The 22075-nt window shown below is 43.1% G+C and overlaps 1 protein-coding gene across 8 annotated transcripts in view; it reads left to right on the plus strand.

Moving 5' to 3' along the window:
* The window catches only part of patj (PATJ crumbs cell polarity complex component), a 471326-nt gene that overhangs the window by 182504 nt on the left and 266747 nt on the right, over nt 1-22075 (plus strand). For 7 of the 8 annotated variants that reach the window (XM_085982870.1, XM_085982876.1, XM_085982869.1 and 4 more), the window contains 2 exons: nt 3740-3805; nt 17492-17642. In XM_085982870.1, coding sequence (XP_085838996.1) covers nt 3740-3805; nt 17492-17642 — 217 coding nt within the window. The remainder of the gene's footprint in view (nt 1-3739; nt 3806-17491; nt 17643-22075) is intronic. The other variant, XM_085982871.1, reaches the window with a different exon arrangement.

The following is a 22075-nucleotide window of genomic DNA, read 5'->3' on the forward strand; positions in this document are numbered from 1 at the left end:
CCGCCTTCTGTAGTTCGAAATTGCTTTCAGTTAAAGAATTAAATTGGATTCGTACTTTTATTACATAACAGCATTTTTTCAGTTGAATGGAAGATAATTTCTGTTTGATTTTCAAGAACATTATTTCTGTGTTGAATTTGAAGAAATGTCAACGTAGATAAGTGTGAGGAATTACATTTTGGTAAGACATTTAAGGAGGTCACATATTACTTAGAAAATAAGAATCTAAATGGGGTAGAGGAGCAAAGGAATCTGAGACTACACAAATCATTAAAAGTTGCAACGCTGGTGAATAAGTCTAACAAAAGCAAACCAAGCACTAGGGTTTATTTCTAGAGGGATAGAATTGAAAAGTAGAAGTTATGCTGAACTATACATCAATATAAGATAGTCACGAAGAAATTAAATAGGAAATTGAGAAGAAACTTCTTTACTCAGAGTGGCGAGAATGAGGAACTCGCTATCACAGGGAGTAGTTGAGGCCAATAGTATAGATGCATTTAAGGGGAAGTTAGATAAGCATATCAGAGAAGGGAATAGAGGGTTATGCTGATAGTTCGATGAGGAGGCTCGAGTGGAGCCTAAATGCTGCATGGCCTGTTTCTGTGCTGTATACTTAATGTAAAATCTAAAAGTTGCAATGTGTTTCACTGAAATGTCATCTATTATTCCTTCAATGCAGTTACAGGAAACTTTCTTTTATCCGGCACGGATGGGACCGACGTGGTGCCGGTTCATCAAAAATTCCGGATAACCAAACGCTATTGTAAAAGATACGGAGCTGAGCGCTCCGTATAAAGCAACAAACCCTGTACAGCTTCAGAACAATCAGCACAAGTTGCAAGCGTCTCTGTAGCTTAGCAACAGCTGCAGCTACACCCTTGCACAGCAACAAATGGAGTAAAAAAAGTAATTAAAGTTACCTGAACCTACTCCTGAATTTTGCTGGTTAACCGACATTTCCGGTTATTTAGGGGCCGGTTAATCGAAAGTTTCCTGTAGATGTTAAAAAAATCCAAAAATGACAATTTTATATCATTTTGCATACACTACTCCCACGTTTTTGTGAAGTGAAGAACTGTAAGTGTTAATGATTCCAGCCAGTGCTGCAAACCAAATCCTTGGGAAAGTTTGACAGCAATACGTGCTACAAAATTTTAATTTATATTTAATTTTCATGTATGTTTTGGCAGCAACTTAAGCTTTTTGCATTAAAAATAGCTACAAGGTTCTGCTTGAAGTGTAAAATTATATTTATAATTTATTGTGTAAAGCTTCACCATTTCTACCTGATCAGTCACTTCTTTGGATTCTGTTCAACTTCCATTCTGTTCAACTTCCAAATGCAGTGACTTTTAAAGATGCTCAAATCCCAATTTGAGTTAGTCGAGGGATTTACAGTGTTCTTTTGCTCATTAATTATAGTGCATTTCTGGAGATAATTACATTCTGATCCATGAGTTGAAGTGTCAGTAATGCACCACACTTGACTTGTACGTATAATATGAATAATTATGTTTAGTTACTGCATGTCATTTAGGTCACTGAGCACAAAATGCGAACCTGTCTTTTAACATGCACTGGTTGTTGCAGTGATACTTATCATGTGCACTTGAGTGCTTTCCTAACACACAATTGTAGTGGATAATTTGTTGAACAAGAGTTAAGCCAGCATTTTAAAAACAAAAGTGCTGTGCGTTTTTGTATTCCCTAATTACCAGTTAAGTTATTAACAAATAAAGAGATATAATATGTAGAGAGATGCCATTGGCTTCCAATTTTTTTCTCTCCAAATTCTGTAACTATAAGGTCTCTTCAAGAATGTGGAGAATTAAATAATAAGTAATATTGAGGTTTTTGCATATCTCACGATCAGTTTTCACAGTTTGACAATGCTGTCTTGTGTTCCCACATTATGGATGCCTTTTATAACTGAGTGATAAGAAAACTATGGGCAAAATTAAACTGTTAGGTTTTGAGCTATTAGGAAAAACTTCTAGACAATTAGTAAAAGGGAGAAGTCTACAGCAAGAGTAAAAGGGAGGAGTCTACAGCAAGAGTAAGATCTAACACAGCTTTGACTGTCATCCCTTATTTGAATGTTTTCCATGCTCCCTATACTTTGGCTTTAACTCACTTTTCCATCTCTTGAAAAATAAAAAAAAAGGAAAACTGCAAAATCTTAAAATCCAAGATAAAAATGGAAGATGCTGGAATACGCAGTAGCATCTGTAAAGAGACAGGTTAGGATGTTTTGGGTGTATACCCTTCATCAGGCTGATGGCTGAGAGAAATGAGTATTTGAATAAGGTTGGAAGAAGATAACCAACACTAGGCCCATCCTCCTGGACGCTGGCACTCGCAGCCGTGAAGAAAATGGAAGGTGTAGTTAAGGCCTGAAGTTACTAAAGTCAGTGTTAATATCATAGGGCTGCAGTGTTCCCAGCAGAAAGATTGAGGTACTGTTCATAAAGCTTGTGTTGAGCTTCTTTGGAACTATACACCAAAGACAGAGAGGTCAGAATGTGAGGGGGAGTTAAAGTGGTGAGCCACAGGCAGGCCACGGTCACACACTGGACAGAATGGCAATGTTCAGTACAGTGGTCACCTACTATTCAGTATAGCGATCTACATTGGTTTCCCCAATGTAGAGAAGACCACATAGTGAGCAGTGAATACGGCATATCAGATTAGAGGAAGTACACATGAATTGTTGTCTTGTATGGAAGGAGTTTTCGGGCCCTAGATATGTGTAAGGAGATTAATAGACAGCTGTTGCAGTTGCACAGGGGAAGGACAGCTGTAAGTAGGGGTAAAGGAAGAAGGTACAAAGGTATTGCAGAGCAATTATTCCATCTGGAAAGGTTGGGAGGGGAAGGCAAAATGTGTTTGGTAGTTGGATCATTTTGTACACTCTAGAAATAACAACAACTTAACATACGAAGTAGGAGTAGGTCATACGGCCCCTCGAGCCTGCTCCGCCATTCAATAATATCATGGCTGATCTTTGAGTTCAACTTGAATTTATATAGCACCATTGGCATGGAAAAACAGCAAGCCAAAGAAGATACTCAGAAGGATGACCAAAAGCTTATACTGTACATGGGTTTTAAGGAGGACCTTTAAAGGAGGAGAAGGATGTAGAGAAGCGGAGGGAGCTAAGGAATGAATATCCGAGCATGGGCCCTGGATGACTGAAGGTACAGCCGCTAGTGACTGAGCAAAGAGAGGAGGGGAAGAACATAAGGTCAGGGTCTGAGAAATGGAGAGTTTGGGGAGGAGGATGCAGAGATAGGGAACAGTGAGGCCAGAGTTGCTTGCCTCAGGGCAAACCAATCTTCCAGTGGGGGCCTTAAACAGGCATTAGGCCCTTTATTTGCATATGCAAAGAACCTAAATCCTGCTTTAGGCGTGGGCAGTGCTCACTGGTATTTTGACCTTTACCAATATGGAGGCTGGCTCATAATGAACGTGCGCTTCCTACCCGCCATATTGGAGGCTTTGGGGGTCATTTAGCGCCTGAAAAATGGGCGCGCTCTGGCAGAGTCCAGGACTTCTACTTAAACCCATCTTAGTTTTAATGTACAAAAAACAGCATGATTGGAAAGAAACAAAATGTATTATTTATAAGTTTTAGATTGTTGCAGTTGAATGCAGCTAGTACAACACAAACAAGTTGTATTTTTTTCCTGCAAGGTATCATTTAAAACTGAATTTATTTGGGGTTTCTGTTTAACAGCCATATTCTGTATATCAAAGCAAAGCTGAACAACGAGGAGAAAGAGAAAAGAAAAAACCAGTAAAGGTAATCTCTTAAAAAGAAGATACTGATAATGGATAACTTTTTTATTATTGGTAAATTACTTTATATTTAAATATATTTTGTACAGATACAGAATGAGAACCCTTTTAGTTGCCTTTTATACAACTTTGCTATCTAATGTATTTTTGTTTTCATGATTGCAACATGATTTTTTAGAAAACGTTGGATTCAAATAGTGGAATTCAGTTCCAAATTAACTGACTATTAATGGTGCTTTTTTGTATTTTTAGTACACTGCTAGAAATGATAGAGGAAATTATATTTTATAATAACTTGCAATTATAAAGCGTCTTTAATGTAGAAAAACATCCTAAGCTGCTTTAATGAGTCGTAATCAAAAAATAGACAGCAAGGCAAAGAAGGGGATATTAAGAGGGATTACCAAAAGCATGGTCAGAGGTGGGTATTAAGCAGTGTCTTAAGAAAGCAGAGAGCGATGGAAATACAGAGGAGTTTAAGGAAGAAATTCCATATCGTGAAGCAGTGGGGTGAAGGGGGGGTGGGGGGATGCATAAGACAGAGTTGGAGGAATGGAGAGTTTGGGGTGGGTGGGGGTTGCAGTGCTTGTGCAGATTAGAGAGAGGGAGGGGCAAGGTCATGAAGGGATGTAAACACATGGATAGAAATTTTATTTTTTAGGCATTGAGAGAACGAAAGCTAATGTGGATCAACGAGGACAGGGGTGATGTGAAAGCAAGGCTTGATGTGGGAATAGGATATGGGCAGCAGAGTTTTGGATGAGATGAAGTTGATGGAGGCCAGCCCGGAGAATATTGGAATAGTCAAAGACATGATGAAGATTTCGGTGGCTGATGGGCTTAGGCAGGGTCAGAGGCAGCCAATGTTACAAAGGTGGAAGTAGGCAGTCTTTTTGTTGGAGAGTATATGGGGTTGTAAGCTCAGCTCGGAGTCAAGTAAGATGCCACAGTTGCGATCAAGTTGTGGGGGTGGGTGGTGGAATTGATGCCAGTTTGTGGTGAGGACCAAAGATGATGGATTCAATCTTCACAATTTTTAACTGGAGGAAATGATGGCTCATCCAAGACTGGAAATCTGAAACAGCTTGACAGCACAGGGACCGTTTGGAGCCAAGGGAAGTGGTGGAGAGGTAGATCTGGGTCATCAGTTTAGATGCGGTATCTGACCCTTGAAATAAAGCGTAGATTGCCTTTCAAAAGCTAGGCTTTATTAACCTTAAAAAACCCAGCAAGTACATGTTGAGCACCCAGTCTCAACCAAACTGTAGAAAACTGAATTTAAGATGGCCACCACAGGTCACATGGAATCAACTAACCAATAAGTTTACAGCATATATCTCCAGGCAGGAAAACAGGCAACCAATTACAATGCTTCTTATAAAACAAGAATAATCACCACAACCCTATATCTGCCAATGATCTTGTGAAGCGACAGCATGTAGATGAGGAAAAGGAGGGAGACCAGGATAGATCCTTTGGTGACTTAATGATAATGGTGTAGAGACAGGAAGAGAAGCCATTCCTGTGGCTACAATTGTATATGTAAGAGTAGAACTAGATGAGGCCAGTCCAATTGAACTGGACAGTGGAGGATAGGCGTTTGAGGAGGATGGTGTGGTTGACTGTTTGAAAGGATGCAAAGCGATTGAGGGGAGATAATGCACCATGGTCACTGTCACAGTGAATGTCATTCATGCCTTAGTTTTGGGCTGTTTGTGCTGTGTGAGGGTCGTAAACCTGATCTCAGAATTTGGCACGAATTTGGGAGGTGATAACATATTCAAGGACTTGGAGGAAAGGGAGGTTGGAGACAGGGTGGTAGTTTACAAGGACAAAGGGATTGAAGGTGGGGTTCTTTTGAAGAAGAGGGTGATTATGTAGGTACTAAGGGAGAGGGACAGTACTGATTCACAATGTTAGTAAGCATGGGAACCAGGAAGGGGAGGTGGTGAACTGTTTAGTAGACATGGGGTTAGGGGAGCAGGAGGTGAGTTTCATTGATTCGATTAGCTTAGAGTGGACATGGATGAAGAATGGAGAGAAACAAGAGAGAGATGGGGGTTTCAGGGCTAGGGTAGAAGTGGCTGAATGGATGGTTGCTATCTTGGTGGATAAGAAATCCATGAGCTCTCTGTACTTGGTGAAGGGAGGAGCAAAGAGGAGTGTAAGTTTCAAGATCCAATATATATTTTTTATTTGTTTATGGGATGTGGGCGTCGCTGGCAAGGCCAGCATTTATTGCCCATTCCTAATTGCCCTCAAAGGTGGTGGTGAGCCGCTGCAGTCCGTGTGGTGAAGGTGCTGTTAGGGAGGGAGTTCCAGGACTTTGACCCAGCGACGATGAATGACCAGCGATATACTTCTAAGTCAGGATGGTGTGTAACTTGGAGGGGAACTTGCAGGTGATGGTGCTCCCATGCACCTGCTGCCCTTGTCCTTCTAGGTGGAAGAGGTTGCGGGTTTGGGAGGTGCTGCTGAAGAAGCCTTGGCGAGTTGCTGCAGTGCATCTTGTAGATGGTGCACACTGTAGCCACTGTGTACCGGTGGTGGAGGGAGTGAATGTTTAAGGTGGTGGATGGGGTGCCAGTCAAGTGGGCTGCTTTGTCCTGGATGGTGTCGAGCTTCTTGAGTGTTGTTGGAGCTGCACTCGTCCAGGCAAGTGGAAAGTATTCCATCACGCTCCTTACTTGTGCCTTGTAGATGGTGGAAAGGCGTTGGGAGGTGAGACACTCGCCACAGAATACCTAGCCTCTGACCTCCTGTTGCCACAGTATTTATGTGGCTGGTTCAGTTAAGTTTCTGGTTAATGGTGACCCCCCCCCCCCCCAGGCTGTTGATGGTGGGGTATTCGGCGATGGTAATACCGTTGAATGTCATTGGGAGGTGGTTAGACTCTCGCTTGTTGGAGATGGTCATTGCCTGGCACTTCCGTGGCGGGGATGTTACCTGCCACTTATCAGCCCAAGCCTGAACGTCATCCAGGTCTTGTTGCATGCGGGCATGGACTGCTTCATTATCTGAGGAGTTGTGAATGGCACTGAACACTGTGCAGTCATCAGCAAATATCCCCATTTCTGACCTTATGTTGGAGGGAAGGCCATTGATGAAGCAGCTGAAGATGGTTGGTGTAGTGTATGTAACCGTTCCACCTTTAAGAGAACTATTTTAAGGGTTGCACTACTTTATCTTGGCTGCTGTATACTGTAATACCGGTGGTGACCACACCGGTATATAAGTGCTGTGTAATGATTTATTGGGCAGTTCAGCCCTGACCTTCGACTAGTAAAGACCTGTTGAATTTACTCTTTTGTGGTCTGTGTAGTAATTCTCAGTATAACACACAGACTTAACAGTTGGGCCTAGGACACTGCCCTGTGGAACTCTTGCAGCGATGTCCTGGGGCTGTGATGATTGACCTTCAACCACCACAACCATCTTCCTTTGTGCTAGGTATGACTCCAGCCAATGGAGCGTTTTTCCCCCCCGATTCCCATTGACTTCAGTTTTACTAGGGCTCCTTGATGCCGCACTCGGTCAAATGCTGCCTTGATGTCAAGGGCAGTCACTCTCGCCTCACCTGGAATTCAGCTCCTTTGTCCATGTTTGGACCAAGGCTGTAATTAGGTCAGGAGCCGAGTGGTCCTGGCAGAACCCAAACTGGGCATCAGTGAGCAGGTTATTGGTGAGTAAATGCTGCTTGATAGCACTTTTGATGACACCTTCCATCACTTTGCTGAGGATTGAGAATAGACTGATGGGTGATAATTGGTTGGGTTGGATTTCTCCTTTTTGTGGACAGGACATACCTGGGCAGTTTTCCACATTGTCTGATAGATGCCCGTGTTGTAGCTGTACTGGAACAGCTTGGCTAGAGGTGCGGCTAGTTCTGGAGCACAAGCCTTCAGCACGATAGCCGGGATGTTGCCTGGGCACATAGCCTTTGCTGTATCCAGTGTGCTCAGCTGTTTCTTGATATCACGTGGAGTGAATTAAATTGGCTGAAGATTGGCTTCTGTGATGGTGGGGACCTCCGGAGTAGGCCGATATGGATCATCCACTCGGCACTTCTGGCTGAAGATGGTTGCAAACGCTTCAGCCTTGTCTTTTGCACTATCGTGCTGGGCTCCCCCATCATTGAGGATGGGGATATTCATGGAGCCGCCTCCTCCTCCCGTTAGTTGTTTAATGGCCCATCACCATTCACGACTGGATGTGGCAGGACTGCAGAGCTTTGATCTGATCCGTTGATTGTGGGATCACTTAGCCCAGTCTATAGCATGCTGCTTCCGCTTTTTAGCATGCATGTAGTCCTGTGTTGCAGCTTCCCCAGGTTGGCACCTCATTTTTAGGTACGCCTGGTGCTGCTCCTGGCATGCTCTTCTACACTCCTTATTGAACCAGGGTTAGTACCCTAGGATGATGGTAATGGTAGAGTGAGGGCTATGCCGGGCCATGAGGTTACAGATTGTGGTGGAATACAATTCTGCTGCTGCTGATGGCCCACAGCGCCTCATGGATGCCCAGTTTTGAGCTGCTAGATCTGTTCTGAATCTATCCCATTTAGCACGGTGGTAGTCCTACACAACACAATAAGAAATATTGACATTAAAAAGGTAAGAAATATGTGAAAATGTGAGGAGCAGACTTTGCTTTGCTCCTAATACCAGCAAACTTCTTTCTCATTTGCAGTGAGCTTAAAGGGACTTATGTAACAGCACTGAATCAGTTGGTAATCTCCTTCCATTCAGCTGGTGTTTGTGCTCTTAAGGGAGGTTGGCCTTCAGCCTCAAATAGGGCAATGCTCCTTTAGTGCATTTCTGTGACATCATCGCTAAAACTTCAGAATCAAAAGGAGAACATTGCTCACGTGTCACAGCTGATCATACTTTGGACACTTTCCTGCCATGATCATAACTTCCCTTTTTATGGCAAGCTGCTGCCTCTGCAAGTTTTGCACACCTCAGCCAAATGTGCTATAGACCAAGCTGTTTGGGCAAGTAACTTGTTCAAGTTAGGGGAAGGCCTCCCATCACAATTTGACAAGGCCCTATCTCCCTCTCTCTCCCCCCTCCCCCCCGCCCCAATCCCCATCAAGCTACTGGTACAAGTGACTCCAATTTTGCTGGGTTTGCAAAATCAGGGCTGTTGTTTGTGGCGACTAATATATAGAAGGACCCTCTCTCTCGATGGCTTAATGTCTGTAAATCACAGTATAAATCAGTGACAATGACTACACCCTGTAATAAAGAGACTTTTCTTCTTTATCTCCTCTCTCTCGCCATCAAACCTTCCGGGCTTAATCCCTCAGTGGGTTTACTGAGGGTTAATCCCTCAGTAAAATTAGTGGAAGAGTTCCCATAATGGGTCAGAAAGTTTATGCAATGAATAGCTGAGCTGTACAGCTGAGGAAAGTTTCAGGTTCAGTCCAAGTTAGGTGACCTGCGCCAGTGCAGCTGTTTGAGCACTATTATCTAGCAGCCCCTGCTGGAAGTGCTCATGTGGATATTTGGTGAGGAGAGAATTAGACTTGGCTGTGGTTACCCTTGTTGTTGAATAGTCTGCGACTGCTCACTGTGGCTCTTGCATAAATAATGGTCACTTGGGCTAGATGCTAAAGGAAGCTTGATGCCATGGAAATGGGAAATGCATCGCATCAAGGAGTGCCATTCAAGGAGAATTAAGGGGAAAAATTGGTGAGAAAAAAATGTATTGCAAACTAGCCATAGACCGAGCATCCACGGGACTCCACCCACAGGTACTTTCCAGTTCCCAAGAGGTCTGAGAACCATATATTTTGGACCTAAGGAAACATTTAAGATGGTATCTTTGTCATTATCAGTAGTACGTGAATTCCAAACGTACTAAAATGTCGGACAGGAAAAGACCAACTGCTCCATTTAGCCCGTCCTGTGTAGTCGTGATGCCTTTTATGCATCACAATACAGACACTCCTTACCCACCCAAAGCCATGCAGTCTGCTGGGAGAGGCGAAAAAACATAAAAATCCAGGCCAATTAGGGGGAAAAAAAATTTGATACAAGCTGCTGTTACAATTTGCTATGATTCCACTTGTACTCCAAAGGTGAGCATGGCATGAAAATTCCTAGAAGACTTGACAGATGTGGTACTTAGACTTCATTCTTCTTGCAGAAAAGATAGTCAATTCTTCCTTTAAAGATTTAACCCCTCTCAGGGAGTCGAACATTGGCACAGAGTTCTCTTACTTCTAACTGATAATTAACTAATGAAATAGAAACAGAAAATGCTGGAAATACTCAGCAGGTCAGGCAGTATCTGTGGAGAGAGAAACCGAGTTAAACGTTTCAGGTCGGTGACCTTTTGTCAGAACTGGAAAAAGTTAGAGATGTAACAGATTTTAGGGAGAAAAGTGGAAGGGGAGGAAAGAACGGAAGGGAAGGTCTGTGATAGGGTGGAAGACAGGAGAGATTGAATAACAAACAATATGATAGTACAAAGCAAAAGGAGATGGTAATGGGACTATTTAATGAAACTGGTTAAGATTCCAGGATTGGGATGAAGAGGTAAATGACATCACCGTTAGTACAGTTTGAGGATTTATCAGTAATTTTTCTCTCACGAATGCATGATATTTTGTGTAATCTGATCCTGTCTATTATGAACTGAAATTTGTGTGTTTGCTCCATGCAACACTGGTTTAACAATCTAGATGGTGGTAAATGACTTTATGGAGAATATGTAGGATGCCCACTAGGTCTCCTTTCAAATCAGATGGCAGGAAATATTACGCACCACTTTATACAGGCTAAAGTACTGTTCTGGATGTAATTGCAAATAAATAGTGCAAAGAAACAAAATCTTAAGATATTATGAAACACAGTCAGTAATTTGCTTTACGTGCAAACTAGATTAGAGTCTATAGTTTTTCCTGTTTTGTCAGCAGATTCTTGATAAGGTACAATTTGTCGAGGTACATTTGTAAAAGCTGCATGTGGAGCTCGATTCAGTCCCATCTGTTGCAGTGAGAAGAACAGGAATTGAGTAATTACTGCAAGATCTGACATTGATGTGTTGAATTCATTTGGAGCCTGTCTTTAATAAAACAGAGTTTGTGCAGACTAACATCTCAAAACAATGGGACAAAATCCTGGGAGTGGTGGCTTTTCCTGGTGGTATTCATACATTTTAACTCACTTTTAATATTTGAAAATTACATTTTTTGAATGGCATTACTGGGATGAATTCACATAACGGTGAATGCTGCACTGCCAGACGTGCTGTCTTTCAGATGAGATATTAAACCAAGGTCCTGTCTGCTTGTTCAAATGGTGCTGGTTGAAGAAGAGCAGGCGACTTCCCTCTGTCGCGGCCAATATTTAACCCTCAAACAACATCACCAAAAACCGTAACAGTGACTACACTTCAAAAGTAATTCATTGGCTGTGAAGCCCCTTGGAACATCCTGAAAGCATGATGGGCACTATGTAAATGCAAATTATTTCTTAAGTTAGCTTTTTGAGTTAAAATAGGCAATAAAAAAGCACTCATCAAAGACCTCAGATTAGATTTATTAAATTATTGGTCTTTTATTTGTGCCAAGTAAACTCAGTGACACACAGCTATCTGTGCAATGTTCTATACGTATTGATTCTAAGAATGCTGGCAATGCAGGTAGTATTCTTGTTGCTAGAGCTATTTGAACTTGTTCTAAAACCTCAAGGGATTGTTTTCCTTCTCAATCGATTAAACTTATCCAGGTAATCTGTTGTTGAGTATTTCACAGTGTCCGCTATGATGGGCTATCACATATTACTAATAACCGTTGTAATATACATTAAGGGACAATGCTAATGAAATGAGGCATGGCGTTTCCCCTAGGGGTGCAATTGGCAGAATGCGCTGGACACTGCACTGGTTTTGCCAAGGTGAAGTTATGCTGAAGTTTTCGTGCAAACTCATTAGCATAAGTCCAAACACACAATCACCCAAGAATCTACACAATAAAGCAGCACAATCAATCCTAATCAAATCATGGCTGATACAGCATCACAGAGGAGTGGTATTGCCATGAAATGAGCCATTCTTTAATTTTTTAAACAGGGGTGTTCAATTGACTGATTTAAAGCTCTTGGTTTTACTTTTTATTTGCTTTCAATTGACTGCTGGTCACTGCTGTCTTCAATTAACTAATTACTGCAGCAGAACAGGGCACACCTGAGTGGCTTCAGTTGACTGCTGGTCACAGGTCTTATGTACCAAAGGCAGATCAGTTTAAATGAATTTCAAGTATTTATGGCAGCAGAAGGAGAAACAGACCTGGGTCTGGCTTCAATTGACTGCCTGGTCACTGCAGGTCAGGTGATTAATGCTGGATTCATGTAACCATGGGTGCCTGTGCACCCGAAAATCTGGGCACGACGTGATGAACACACCTGAACGGCCGCAATCGGCAGAAACTCTTCATTCCGAGCTGTGGGCATGGCCAGTTTTGTGGCCGGGGACTGCTTCAGGCGAATGGACTTTTGAACTAGCTTAAAAGATCTCGGATACTCCAACATAGTGGTTATGAGTGCAACTAACTTGCACCTAAAATTCTGCGATCCTTAGCACTATTTCATTCAATTCTGCCCAGATTAAGCTAATATCTGAGCAGAAATTATATGGAAACTCCAGATCTGTATGCCTTATAAAATAGAAAACTTTTTAATATACCGTCTGCATATTTTTATAGCCATCAAAATGTATATTTATATTAATGTTTATATGTATTATTTATGAAGCCTTCATTTTCTGTAATTGGCTGCCTAGGGAGATTATGTAAATACTGTGAATTTTAAGATTTAGTGATGTGCCATGATTGACTAGAATCTGCTGCAACACATACTGTGCACTTGTTCACTGTTTAACATTGATATCTGTTTGGAAAGTGCTTAACTAATGATTTCTAATTGCAAACCTGATTTTTGTATCAATTCTTGTAATCAATTCTAATCTATGGAGTGATGAAGGAAGCAAGGACAGAGAATGTAGTCTGGGTGGAGGACTTCAATGTCTACCACCAAGTTTGGCTCAGTAGTGCCACCCCTGACTAAGCTGGCTGAGTCCTGAAGGACATAACTGTCAGCCGAGCCTGCATCAGGTGATGAGGGAGCCAATACTCGGAAGTAACCCATTTGACCTTGTCCTCACCAACCTACCTGTTGCAAGGATGTCCGCCCACAGAAGCACGAGTAGGAGTGATCACTGTATTGTTCTTGTGAAGACAAAGGGGGAAAAATTCAGTTGATTAGTGCCTCCTGTTAGCGCCCTAAGGGAGCGCAAAGCAACTAGCGCCTGGTGATGTTTGCGCTGCTCGTGAAATTGACCAGACCTTTTGCGGCGGCGCTAAACTACCGCCACGATCTCCTGCGCCTGCAGATCGTGAAGTCAGTCGAACGTGTAGTGCCCCGGACCAGATATTGAGTGGCACACCGCTAGCAACGACAGATAGAGGGGAACGTTTTGCAGTCACGAAGGGACTGTGGGAGCGCTATTTAAAGGCGGCTGCTTCCTGCTTTTTTTTTGTCGGCGACATTTTTGCACCACGCATTCAGAGAGAGAGAGACTGAGACTGAGACTTCTGGAGAGATTCCACGCTGTGTGAAGGAGTTTTGGGTACTGAGCAGCACTTTGCAGGTTCAATTTGATTTGACCTTCCTTTCATCGATTTAGAAGGGACTATGGGGGCTGCACTCTGAGCTCTTTCCCTGGGCCTCTCCATTGTTCTTTCCAGCAGAATTGATGTACAGGTCTCTCCAGGCCACAATTCAAGGCTGCAATGAGCAAGGTGTGGATGGAGAGCAAAATCGACCCTCCCCTTTAAGAACTGACCAGCGCGAGTGTGTCTGTGTTCCATTGCTAACTGACATCACCTGAGCTTCGCCAGCGCTCTAAGGTAGCTCCTCAGCGTTAGCGCCTTGAGAGGTGTGTAGTGCCTGATTTAGCGCTCAAATCACCTCCAGGGGCGATAGAGGCTTAGTATGCAGTCGGAGGTGATAATTAGCGCCAGGCGCTAAACTTTGTGCCCGGCCGATAATTGCGCCCCAAATGGAGCGATACCGAATTTCTCCCCCAAAGTCTCATCTTCACAGGGAAGCACCCTCCTTTGTATAATATGAGATAGGCTAAGATCAGATCGAGCAGCCCAACATTATCAGCAGAATTATATACTGCCTCAATATCATGCCCTATATTACTGACTCCTTTCAAAGTGCATAGTGAACATCTGCTAGATAAGCCAGTATCAGTATGTCAGTGCATCCAACAGGTCACTGAGGTTATGTTTAAAAGGGCAAACAAATTCATTGTATGCTCTAAGGAAGAGTTGCAGCAGTAGGAGAGGGTCCAGTACTTTTACAAGGTGGCAGGAATCCCACAGGATCTTTGTTGCACTAATGTAACAGCATTCCTGAACAGGAAGGGGTCAACTCAAAAAATGTTTACCTTGTCTGTAACCACAGGCATTTTGTCATACAGATTGATGTCTGATACCCAGGGAGTAGCCATAGCACTATCATCCTGTGACAGTCCACAGTCACACCCTTGTCCCAGGATGGTTTGTCCTGGATGGATGGATTGATTTTGGGAGACCAGTGAATACCTCTGGAGCTCTGGCTACTGACACCTGTTTGCAACCTGTGAACATTAGTCGAAAGAAAATTCAATGAGGCCCATACTGCCACCAGGGCTGAAATCGAGTGTGGTCTGCTACAATGTTACATATTTTGTAATTTGGAGAGGCATTGCTTTACAGCAGGGGCAGGAGGTGGCTCAGGAAGGAGCAACAGTTATGCTAAGTGAAGAGGCACAGCTTGTGACGTGAGATAAATGTTAAATTTAAACCATTTTACTTGCACGGTCATTGCTACCTGCACAAGCAGGTCTACTTTTTCTTGTGTTTGCAGTTTCCCTGGTGACATTGGATACTGAATGACTTATACCACCTATTCTAGTGTTCTAAGTGCTACCCTATTGGAAGAAGGAAATGTGAAGGTTGCCTGTTGCTTTTATCTAAAGTTTGCCACCTCCTTTGCCAGGGTCAGCAGAAGTCCCTACAACTGCAGTCGCCGCTTATCCTACTGTGGTGGCTGCCTGGGCCTGCTCAACTTCTAGCTCAAGTTCAGTCCTTTGAGTGGGGCAGTTGGGTGGCATGATGTTTAGTTGTCTTAAGAGACACTGCCTCATCTCTATTTCCTCCTGCCATGCCCCTGCTGCTGGGTATTCCCTTAACATGTTTGGGCATCTGCGTGGGGGAATACTGCAAAGCTGCTGTGAGGCCATGGAAGCCATGTCTAGATCCAGTTCAGATGATTCTCCCAGCGTGAAGAATCCCAGAAAATTGGACTCGTGGATCGAAACAGAAGTCTCCATAACTTCAGTTATGGTGCTCCTGAGCGCTCACAGCTGTGTGTGGAACCTTCGGTAAGGAGGGATCCCTGCAGTTGGCCCTGGAGGTGGCATGCATTACAGATTCTGTAATGTGATCAAAAATTAATGCACAGAAATGGTAGTAGACCCCTCCTTACCAGCTATCATATTGTGTAGTGTTTATTTGCACACTCTCATGAACTCAGTTAATTGGTGGTGCTCCGAAAGAAATCCTCTTTTTGTAGTAGGCCCTCGATTGTATCAATTGTGGAATTCTTTATCTGAGGGCAGCCTGGACTTGGCGCTCCAGTCTACTTTAGGCTGTTCCTCTGCTGTTTCCTATATTTGCTTCCCCTCACTCATCCTTCATGTTTCACCCAGTGCTCTTTGCTTTAACTCTAACTCTACCTCTTGCTTTGGAGCGATATTCCTGAGCTGATGCTTGCAGGAGGTGGAAATGGGTAGCAAGAGTGTGTTGAGTCCTCTGCCTCTGGTGCCAGTTAAGCTGGTGATTGGTACAATGTGAAAGTGAAATTAACATTTTTTTGAGGAATCGCTACTATCCTGCAGATTCATATTCACCACCTGCATGCACCACTCTAATGGGGACCACAGAGGCAGCCTGCTAGGTTGAGAATGAGTTCTTTCGGACATTTCAACATTTGGGGGTAAGGGGTCCTCCAGTTTTAGACTCTCCTTTCTGTTGTGCCTCCTCTACCTAACTTCTGCGCTCCCAGTATGTGATGCAAATTGTGCTGGCAGCCTATCTGTCATAAGTTAATCAGGACATGTCAGAAAACCCTGGAGGTCTCGTCTGTGTGCTGGTAGCATGAATTGCACTGTGGAAAATGCCTCTGCGTTGGAATTTCAAATCCGTAATTCTAATTGTTGAAACTGGTAAAGGACAACCCAAGAACTTTCTAAAAACTACAATAAAATCTTGCAAATCTCAACCATTGGACATTTCACTGATATTATCTTAGCTCCTTTATCAACACAGTATTTAAGAATGTAAAAACATGCTTACGGGGGCTCTGGAAAAGGTGTAAACTTTGATGGTTTGACTATTCTGGTCTAAGAACATAAGAAATAGGAGCAGGAGTAGGCCATAGGGTCCCTCAAACCTGCTCCACCATTCAATAAGATCATGGCTGAACTTCTACATCAACTCTGCCCGATCCCCATATCCCTTGATTCCCTTAGTGCTAAAAATCTATTGATCTCCGTCTTGAATATACTCATCACCTGAGCATCCACAGCCCTCTGGCTGTATTTAGAATTAAATAAATTTGTTTATAAGAAAAATTAATTACAGATAAGGAAACCTGTAAGGGAGCAGATTTTAAAGAACAAACGAACTTGCATTTATATAGTGCCTTTCACACCCCAGGACCTCGCAAAGCGCATCACAGCCAATTAAGTACTTTTGAAGTGTAATCACTGTTGTAAGGAAATGCGGCAATCAAATTACACACAGCAAGATTCCGCAAAAAGCAGTGAGCTAAATAACCAGATAATCTGTTTGTGATGTTGGTTGAGGGCTGAATACTGGCCAAAGCACCAGGAGATCTCCCCTGCTCTTCTTCAAATACTGCTGTTGTATCTTCTTTGTGCACCCGAGAGGACAGATGGGGTCTCAGTTTAGCATCTCATTGGAAAGGTATCACTCCCTCAGTACTGCACTGAAGAGGCATCCTAGATTATGTGCTCAAGTCCTTTTGAGTAGGGCTTCCACCCACAGCCCTCTGGTGCAGAGATGAGAGTGCCACCACTAAGCCAATGTGAACTTTTTATTGCTAACAAGATACCTTGTAGATATACTTGCAACTGCTGGAGTATTGAAGAAAGACTGCATCCTGTTGAAGTTGATTAGCAGTATTAAACGTCATCTGAGAATTCTGGAGTGAGAACCAATTCTCCTGTCTGTAATGGATTTATCTACACTTTATTATGCACATAGCCATTTGTGGCATATCAGTATTACAGCTGAATTGAACCCTATTATATTTACATAGGAAGTGTAAGCCAAGTTCCTCAAATCCTAGACTGGTTAATAAATCTTGAATGTTGTCGGCTGGCATATCTCAATTGTGCATGATCCATGCTTTGCTTATCACTGCCATGCCTTTGTCTTGCTTTGTAAATTACTCTTGTTTCTGCTCAAAAATGGTTCGTAAAGGATTATTCAGTCACTTTAACTATAAATATGCTGGCAACCATTGCTGTGCAGATGCATTACTATTTTAAAGAAATTTGAAGCCTTGCTTTTCTTTTAATGTGTTGATGTCCTTTGTTTCTCCTTCAGAGTTTGGGCCCTGATGGAGGTGGACCACCACCACCTATGCGACTGCCTCCACCTTACAAAGAACCTACAAGCATGAAATTGTTAAAATTGGAGGAACTGGAAGAATTTCCAGACACTGACTGCGCTCCAAAGGAGGAAAATGAAAGTGACCGTAAGTTCAGTAAGAAAGTAGTTGGAAGCAGTGTTAGTATTCTGACGAGTGCTGTGTTGAACGTTTGGCATGCACGAGATAATTGCTTTTTCCCATTCAGTTATTCTGTCAGTTGCAAGGACTCTGGGGAAAATTGGGAAGAGGAAGGAGTGTTGTCGCAAGGATGTGTGAGATTATTCCAAGTGGGGTCACCCTAATGAAATGCCTCTGAATTTTTCTATGGCCTTATCAGTAAGTCTTAAGTGTAAATGTTTCCGAACCATATTGTGCTATTAATGAAGGTGAAAATTAATGCAGTGAATAATCCCCAACTGTTTGGATATGCTTTCAAGTTTTGCAATGCTTTCAATTCAGCACAAGTCATGATAAAATATGCAAGCAAGTTGGTTTTAGCAAAGCTTTGTTTTAGGTTCTTGAAAAAATTATTTCACTTTAATTTTTATCCTCGAGCCATTCTTCTTTTATCTCTTTGTAGAAGCAAATGTCACATTACTGCTCCCTATTTTTTTTTATAGACTTGGTGCTAATCAAGGTGAGGGAATGAGAATGGATTACTTAAGCCTTGATTTTCCTCTGCCTACCAGCTCAATCCCGCTTAGTTCAGGATTAATTAAATATGCTGGCCGAGCTCTCTGGCATCTCTGCTCCACAGAAGGAGCTTGCCACTACCATGGTGAAAAATCCAGTGGTGCTGCAATGGGTTACTCACTGCAGCACCATAAAGGGGCAGAGCTTATATGAAGGGGCAGGAGTTCCTGAGATACAGTTCATCAAAATTTGGAATGGGCTTGGCTGGAACTCTGGATCTGGCACTTTGCTAGTAGCACCATATGGGAGGCAGAGATGTTCCTCCCCCTCCACTAGCACCTTTTAACTGCCCTGCTGCATTTAAATGGAAATGGGCCTTGGCACTCTGTCCAATCTCCCTCACTTACTGTCCCTCCATCACTGTTGCCGCATAAAAGCTGAAGAAAGGAGATGATTGCTGGAGACACTAATGGTGGGTGGCAACAAGGATGACAGACAGGGAACAAATACCCATCTCGTTGCCTCCCATATGGTGCTCTGTAGTCACAAAGAGCTTGGATCAGTTGGTAGTGCTCTTGTTACTGCATCAGAAGGCTGTGGGTGAGTCCCTCCTGCTGGGTGTTTGAGCTCTAAATCAAAGCTGACATTTCAATGTTAAAATGAGGGAGTGTTGCAGTTAGAGGTGCTACTTTTCCAATGAGATATTGGTCTGGAATTTCCTGAGCTACTTCCACTCCACTGTCGTAACTTTGCTAGAAGTACGATGGAAACCCCGTTTACATGCTTAACATGGCTTACACCACACTTCCAGCAAAGTTATGGCAGTGGAGCAAGAGCAGCTCCAGAAAATTCTGAGCCATGATTACGTTGAGAGCCCATCTGCTTATTCAAGTTTATGTTAACAATTCCAGAACACTGTTCAAAGAACATGACGTTCTCCCAGAGTCTTGCCCAACCAATACCACCATAAACAAGTTAGTTGATTCTACATCTCCTTGTTGTGCAAGATCTTGCTACGTACAAACTGTCTGTCTACCATTTTTGTCAGCAGTGTGTGTAAAGGACTATAAAAGACCTCAAAAATATGAACAGATTAGCCAAATGTGCAGACAGTTGGCATAATGTGAATAAGTGTGAAGTAGTACATTTTGGAAGGAAAATCAAGCAACAGAGGTACGTACTCAATGAAAAGACAGTGGATGAACAGAGAGACCCAAGAGTTGAAGCATATCATTTCCTGGAAGTGCAAGATCAGGTAGATAAAGCCATAAAAAAGGCTAACAGAATTTTGGGTTCCTTCTGCTTGTACCCTTTGGGGGAGGGGGGGGGAACTCTTCCCAAGTTACTTACAATTGCACTTTCAAGCTGCCAACTACCTCCATTCACCAGGATACTTCTGCAGCTGTCGAATTGCTCAATCACTCCCTTTCTTCCACATTTGATGCCCTGTCCTCAGTAAAACCTTTACTGTCTCCCATTCTGGTTATTCCCTCTGGCATGGCTATCATTAGTGCATCCTCCGCTCCAAGAGGCACAGATTTTTAGTGTATCTGGTATACACCTGGTTTAGCCATCTATTGGCACGTGTGGCTGGACTATATCAAGCTCTATCAGGCTTCCCCCTCCTCTGGCAAAACCGCTTACTACTCCAGGAGCATCCTGGAGAGCAAAGATAATCCCCAGCTTCTGTTCTCCACTATTAACTTTCTCCTGAAACCTTTCTCCCCTGCCCTGTGCACACTCGCCTCCAACAACATGTGTGAGAGGCTCATGGACATTGTCACTAAGATTGAAGCCATCCATTCAGCTTATGCCTCTGCTGCTTATCCCCTTCCCATTACCCACCAAGACAAACTGCTCTTCAAACTTCCCCTAGCCTGGCCATAACTCTGTCCTCATGCCCTCACCTTGTCTGTGACGCCCACCTCCTGCTCCCTTGACCCAATTCCCACTAAATTGATAACTGTTCAACTCTCCTTTCTGGCTTCCATGATATCTGACATTGTAACTGAGTCCCTCTCCTCAGGTACTGTTCAGCTCCCTTTCAAGTAAGTCACCCACAACCTCTTAACTACTTCCCCATCTCCAATCTCCTTTTCCTCTATAAAGTCCTTGAATGTGTTGTCGCCTCCCAAACCTGTGCTTATCTTTCCTGCGACTCAGTGTTTGAGTCCAATCCGGTTTCAGCACCTGCCACTGAAACAGCCCTAGCCAATGTCACAAATTACATCCCCTGTGACAGTGATCAGGTTGTTTAGGATTATTGGCCCAGAAATTCGGGTTGGGGGCTTCCCGCGGGTGCAAGCCCCCGACCTGCACTTACCTTGCACGCCGGCCGTTCAGCTGTGGGCCCCCGTGGAATTCCGATCCGGGGCCTGGTCCAGCTGCCGGCACACAGTGCTTGCGTATCCCAGGGGCGCAGTTAGTTTGATGCATGCCCTGGGATCACGTGGGCCATAGGGAGCCAATGGTGGCAGGGAATGCTCCATTCATAAGTCTGACAGGAAGTGCTGTCAAGACTTATAAATACTACGGCCCCAAAACAGCACTAAATCTTCGAATAATTTTTTTTTAAAACGTCACATTTTTGAAATAAACTATAAATTGCATGAAATAACTATTTTAAACAATAATTTAAATTTTTGAAAAAAATAATTTTATTTTCTAACGGGGCTTAAAATAAACTTACCTTGCTTTAAAGTATTTAAAAATAATAAACCTGTGGGGAAAAAATGTTTTAATTTTTAATTAATTCACCACTTACCTTGTAAAAAGCAGGCCTTACGCCTGCTTTTTACATGTCTAACTTCTGCAGACTTAGCTCCCTGGGAAAACTTGTATATAAAAAAAAAAAAACAAAGTTCGATGCGCACGCGCAGCCTCTACTGCGCACGCATTCGACCTCTTAACCCCTCCTTTCAGGGGAACGGAAGTGCCAGTTTCCTGTGCATGCAGGAAACCGGCACTTCCATTGGGCTTACAGGTGAGTACCCCGTGCATACTTGCCCGTGGAGATCCGAATTTCTGGGCCATTATTGACTTTCACACCTCCCACATTAGGTGTTAGAGTGGGGTTCATAAACCTGAATCTACCTTAACAGGAAACCACACAGATACACTATCTCTGAGATCTTTGATTTAACCACTAACACTTGGATTAAATAAGAACCCAAATTAACCTGTCCTGGAGTCTTCACGTGCCTGGTAGCCAAATCGATGCTCACTTGAAGTCTGTTGCAATCTTTAGACGCCACCGCCTTCCCGTTAAACCAGGACACATTTGTTCTGGCTGACTGCAGTAAAAAAAACGAGGTATTGTGCCAGTTCTTAAATTTTTTGTGTTCAGACTTTTCTCAATGCTTTCACATGTACACCTCAATGATTGGTTCCTTCAAGCATTGCTTTTCCCCTTGTTTGTGATTGGCTCAAAGTTTAGTGGGGTTACTTCATCATACGTGTCACTTGTTGTAGTTTAATGAGGGTCTTATCTCAAGACAGTGCTGGTTGGTTCCACTGGTCCCATAGCAACCCCAGATTTGTCCTGGGCTACAACTGCTTTTTTTGTCTGAGTAATATGTTAAAAATGTTCCTCCATATTCCTGTTCTCAACTTGCATTTTAAAGTGGTTTAGCCATCATTAAAAATTCTCTTGTAATAAAGTTGTTCTTGTTGTCAGGGATGTTTAAAATAGATTTCCTTCATTTGCACTCCATAATCTCTCTGACCCGGTCGACAGCACCATACTTCTCTAACCCTTCTCTTCCACTATCCAAGTCAGTGGGACTGCACTCGCTTGGTTCCACTCTAACCTATCCACTGTAGCCGGAGCATCTCCAGAAATGCCTTCTCTTTCCGCCCCCAAACCTTCATCTCTGGAGTCCCCAAAGTATCTATCTTTGGCCCTC

Source organism: Somniosus microcephalus, chromosome 3 (genome assembly GCF_052327205.1).
Source record: "Somniosus microcephalus isolate GS21.2 chromosome 3, FLI_Smic_1.0, whole genome shotgun sequence".
In the NCBI taxonomy this organism is placed as follows: domain Eukaryota; kingdom Metazoa; phylum Chordata; class Chondrichthyes; order Squaliformes; family Somniosidae; genus Somniosus; species Somniosus microcephalus.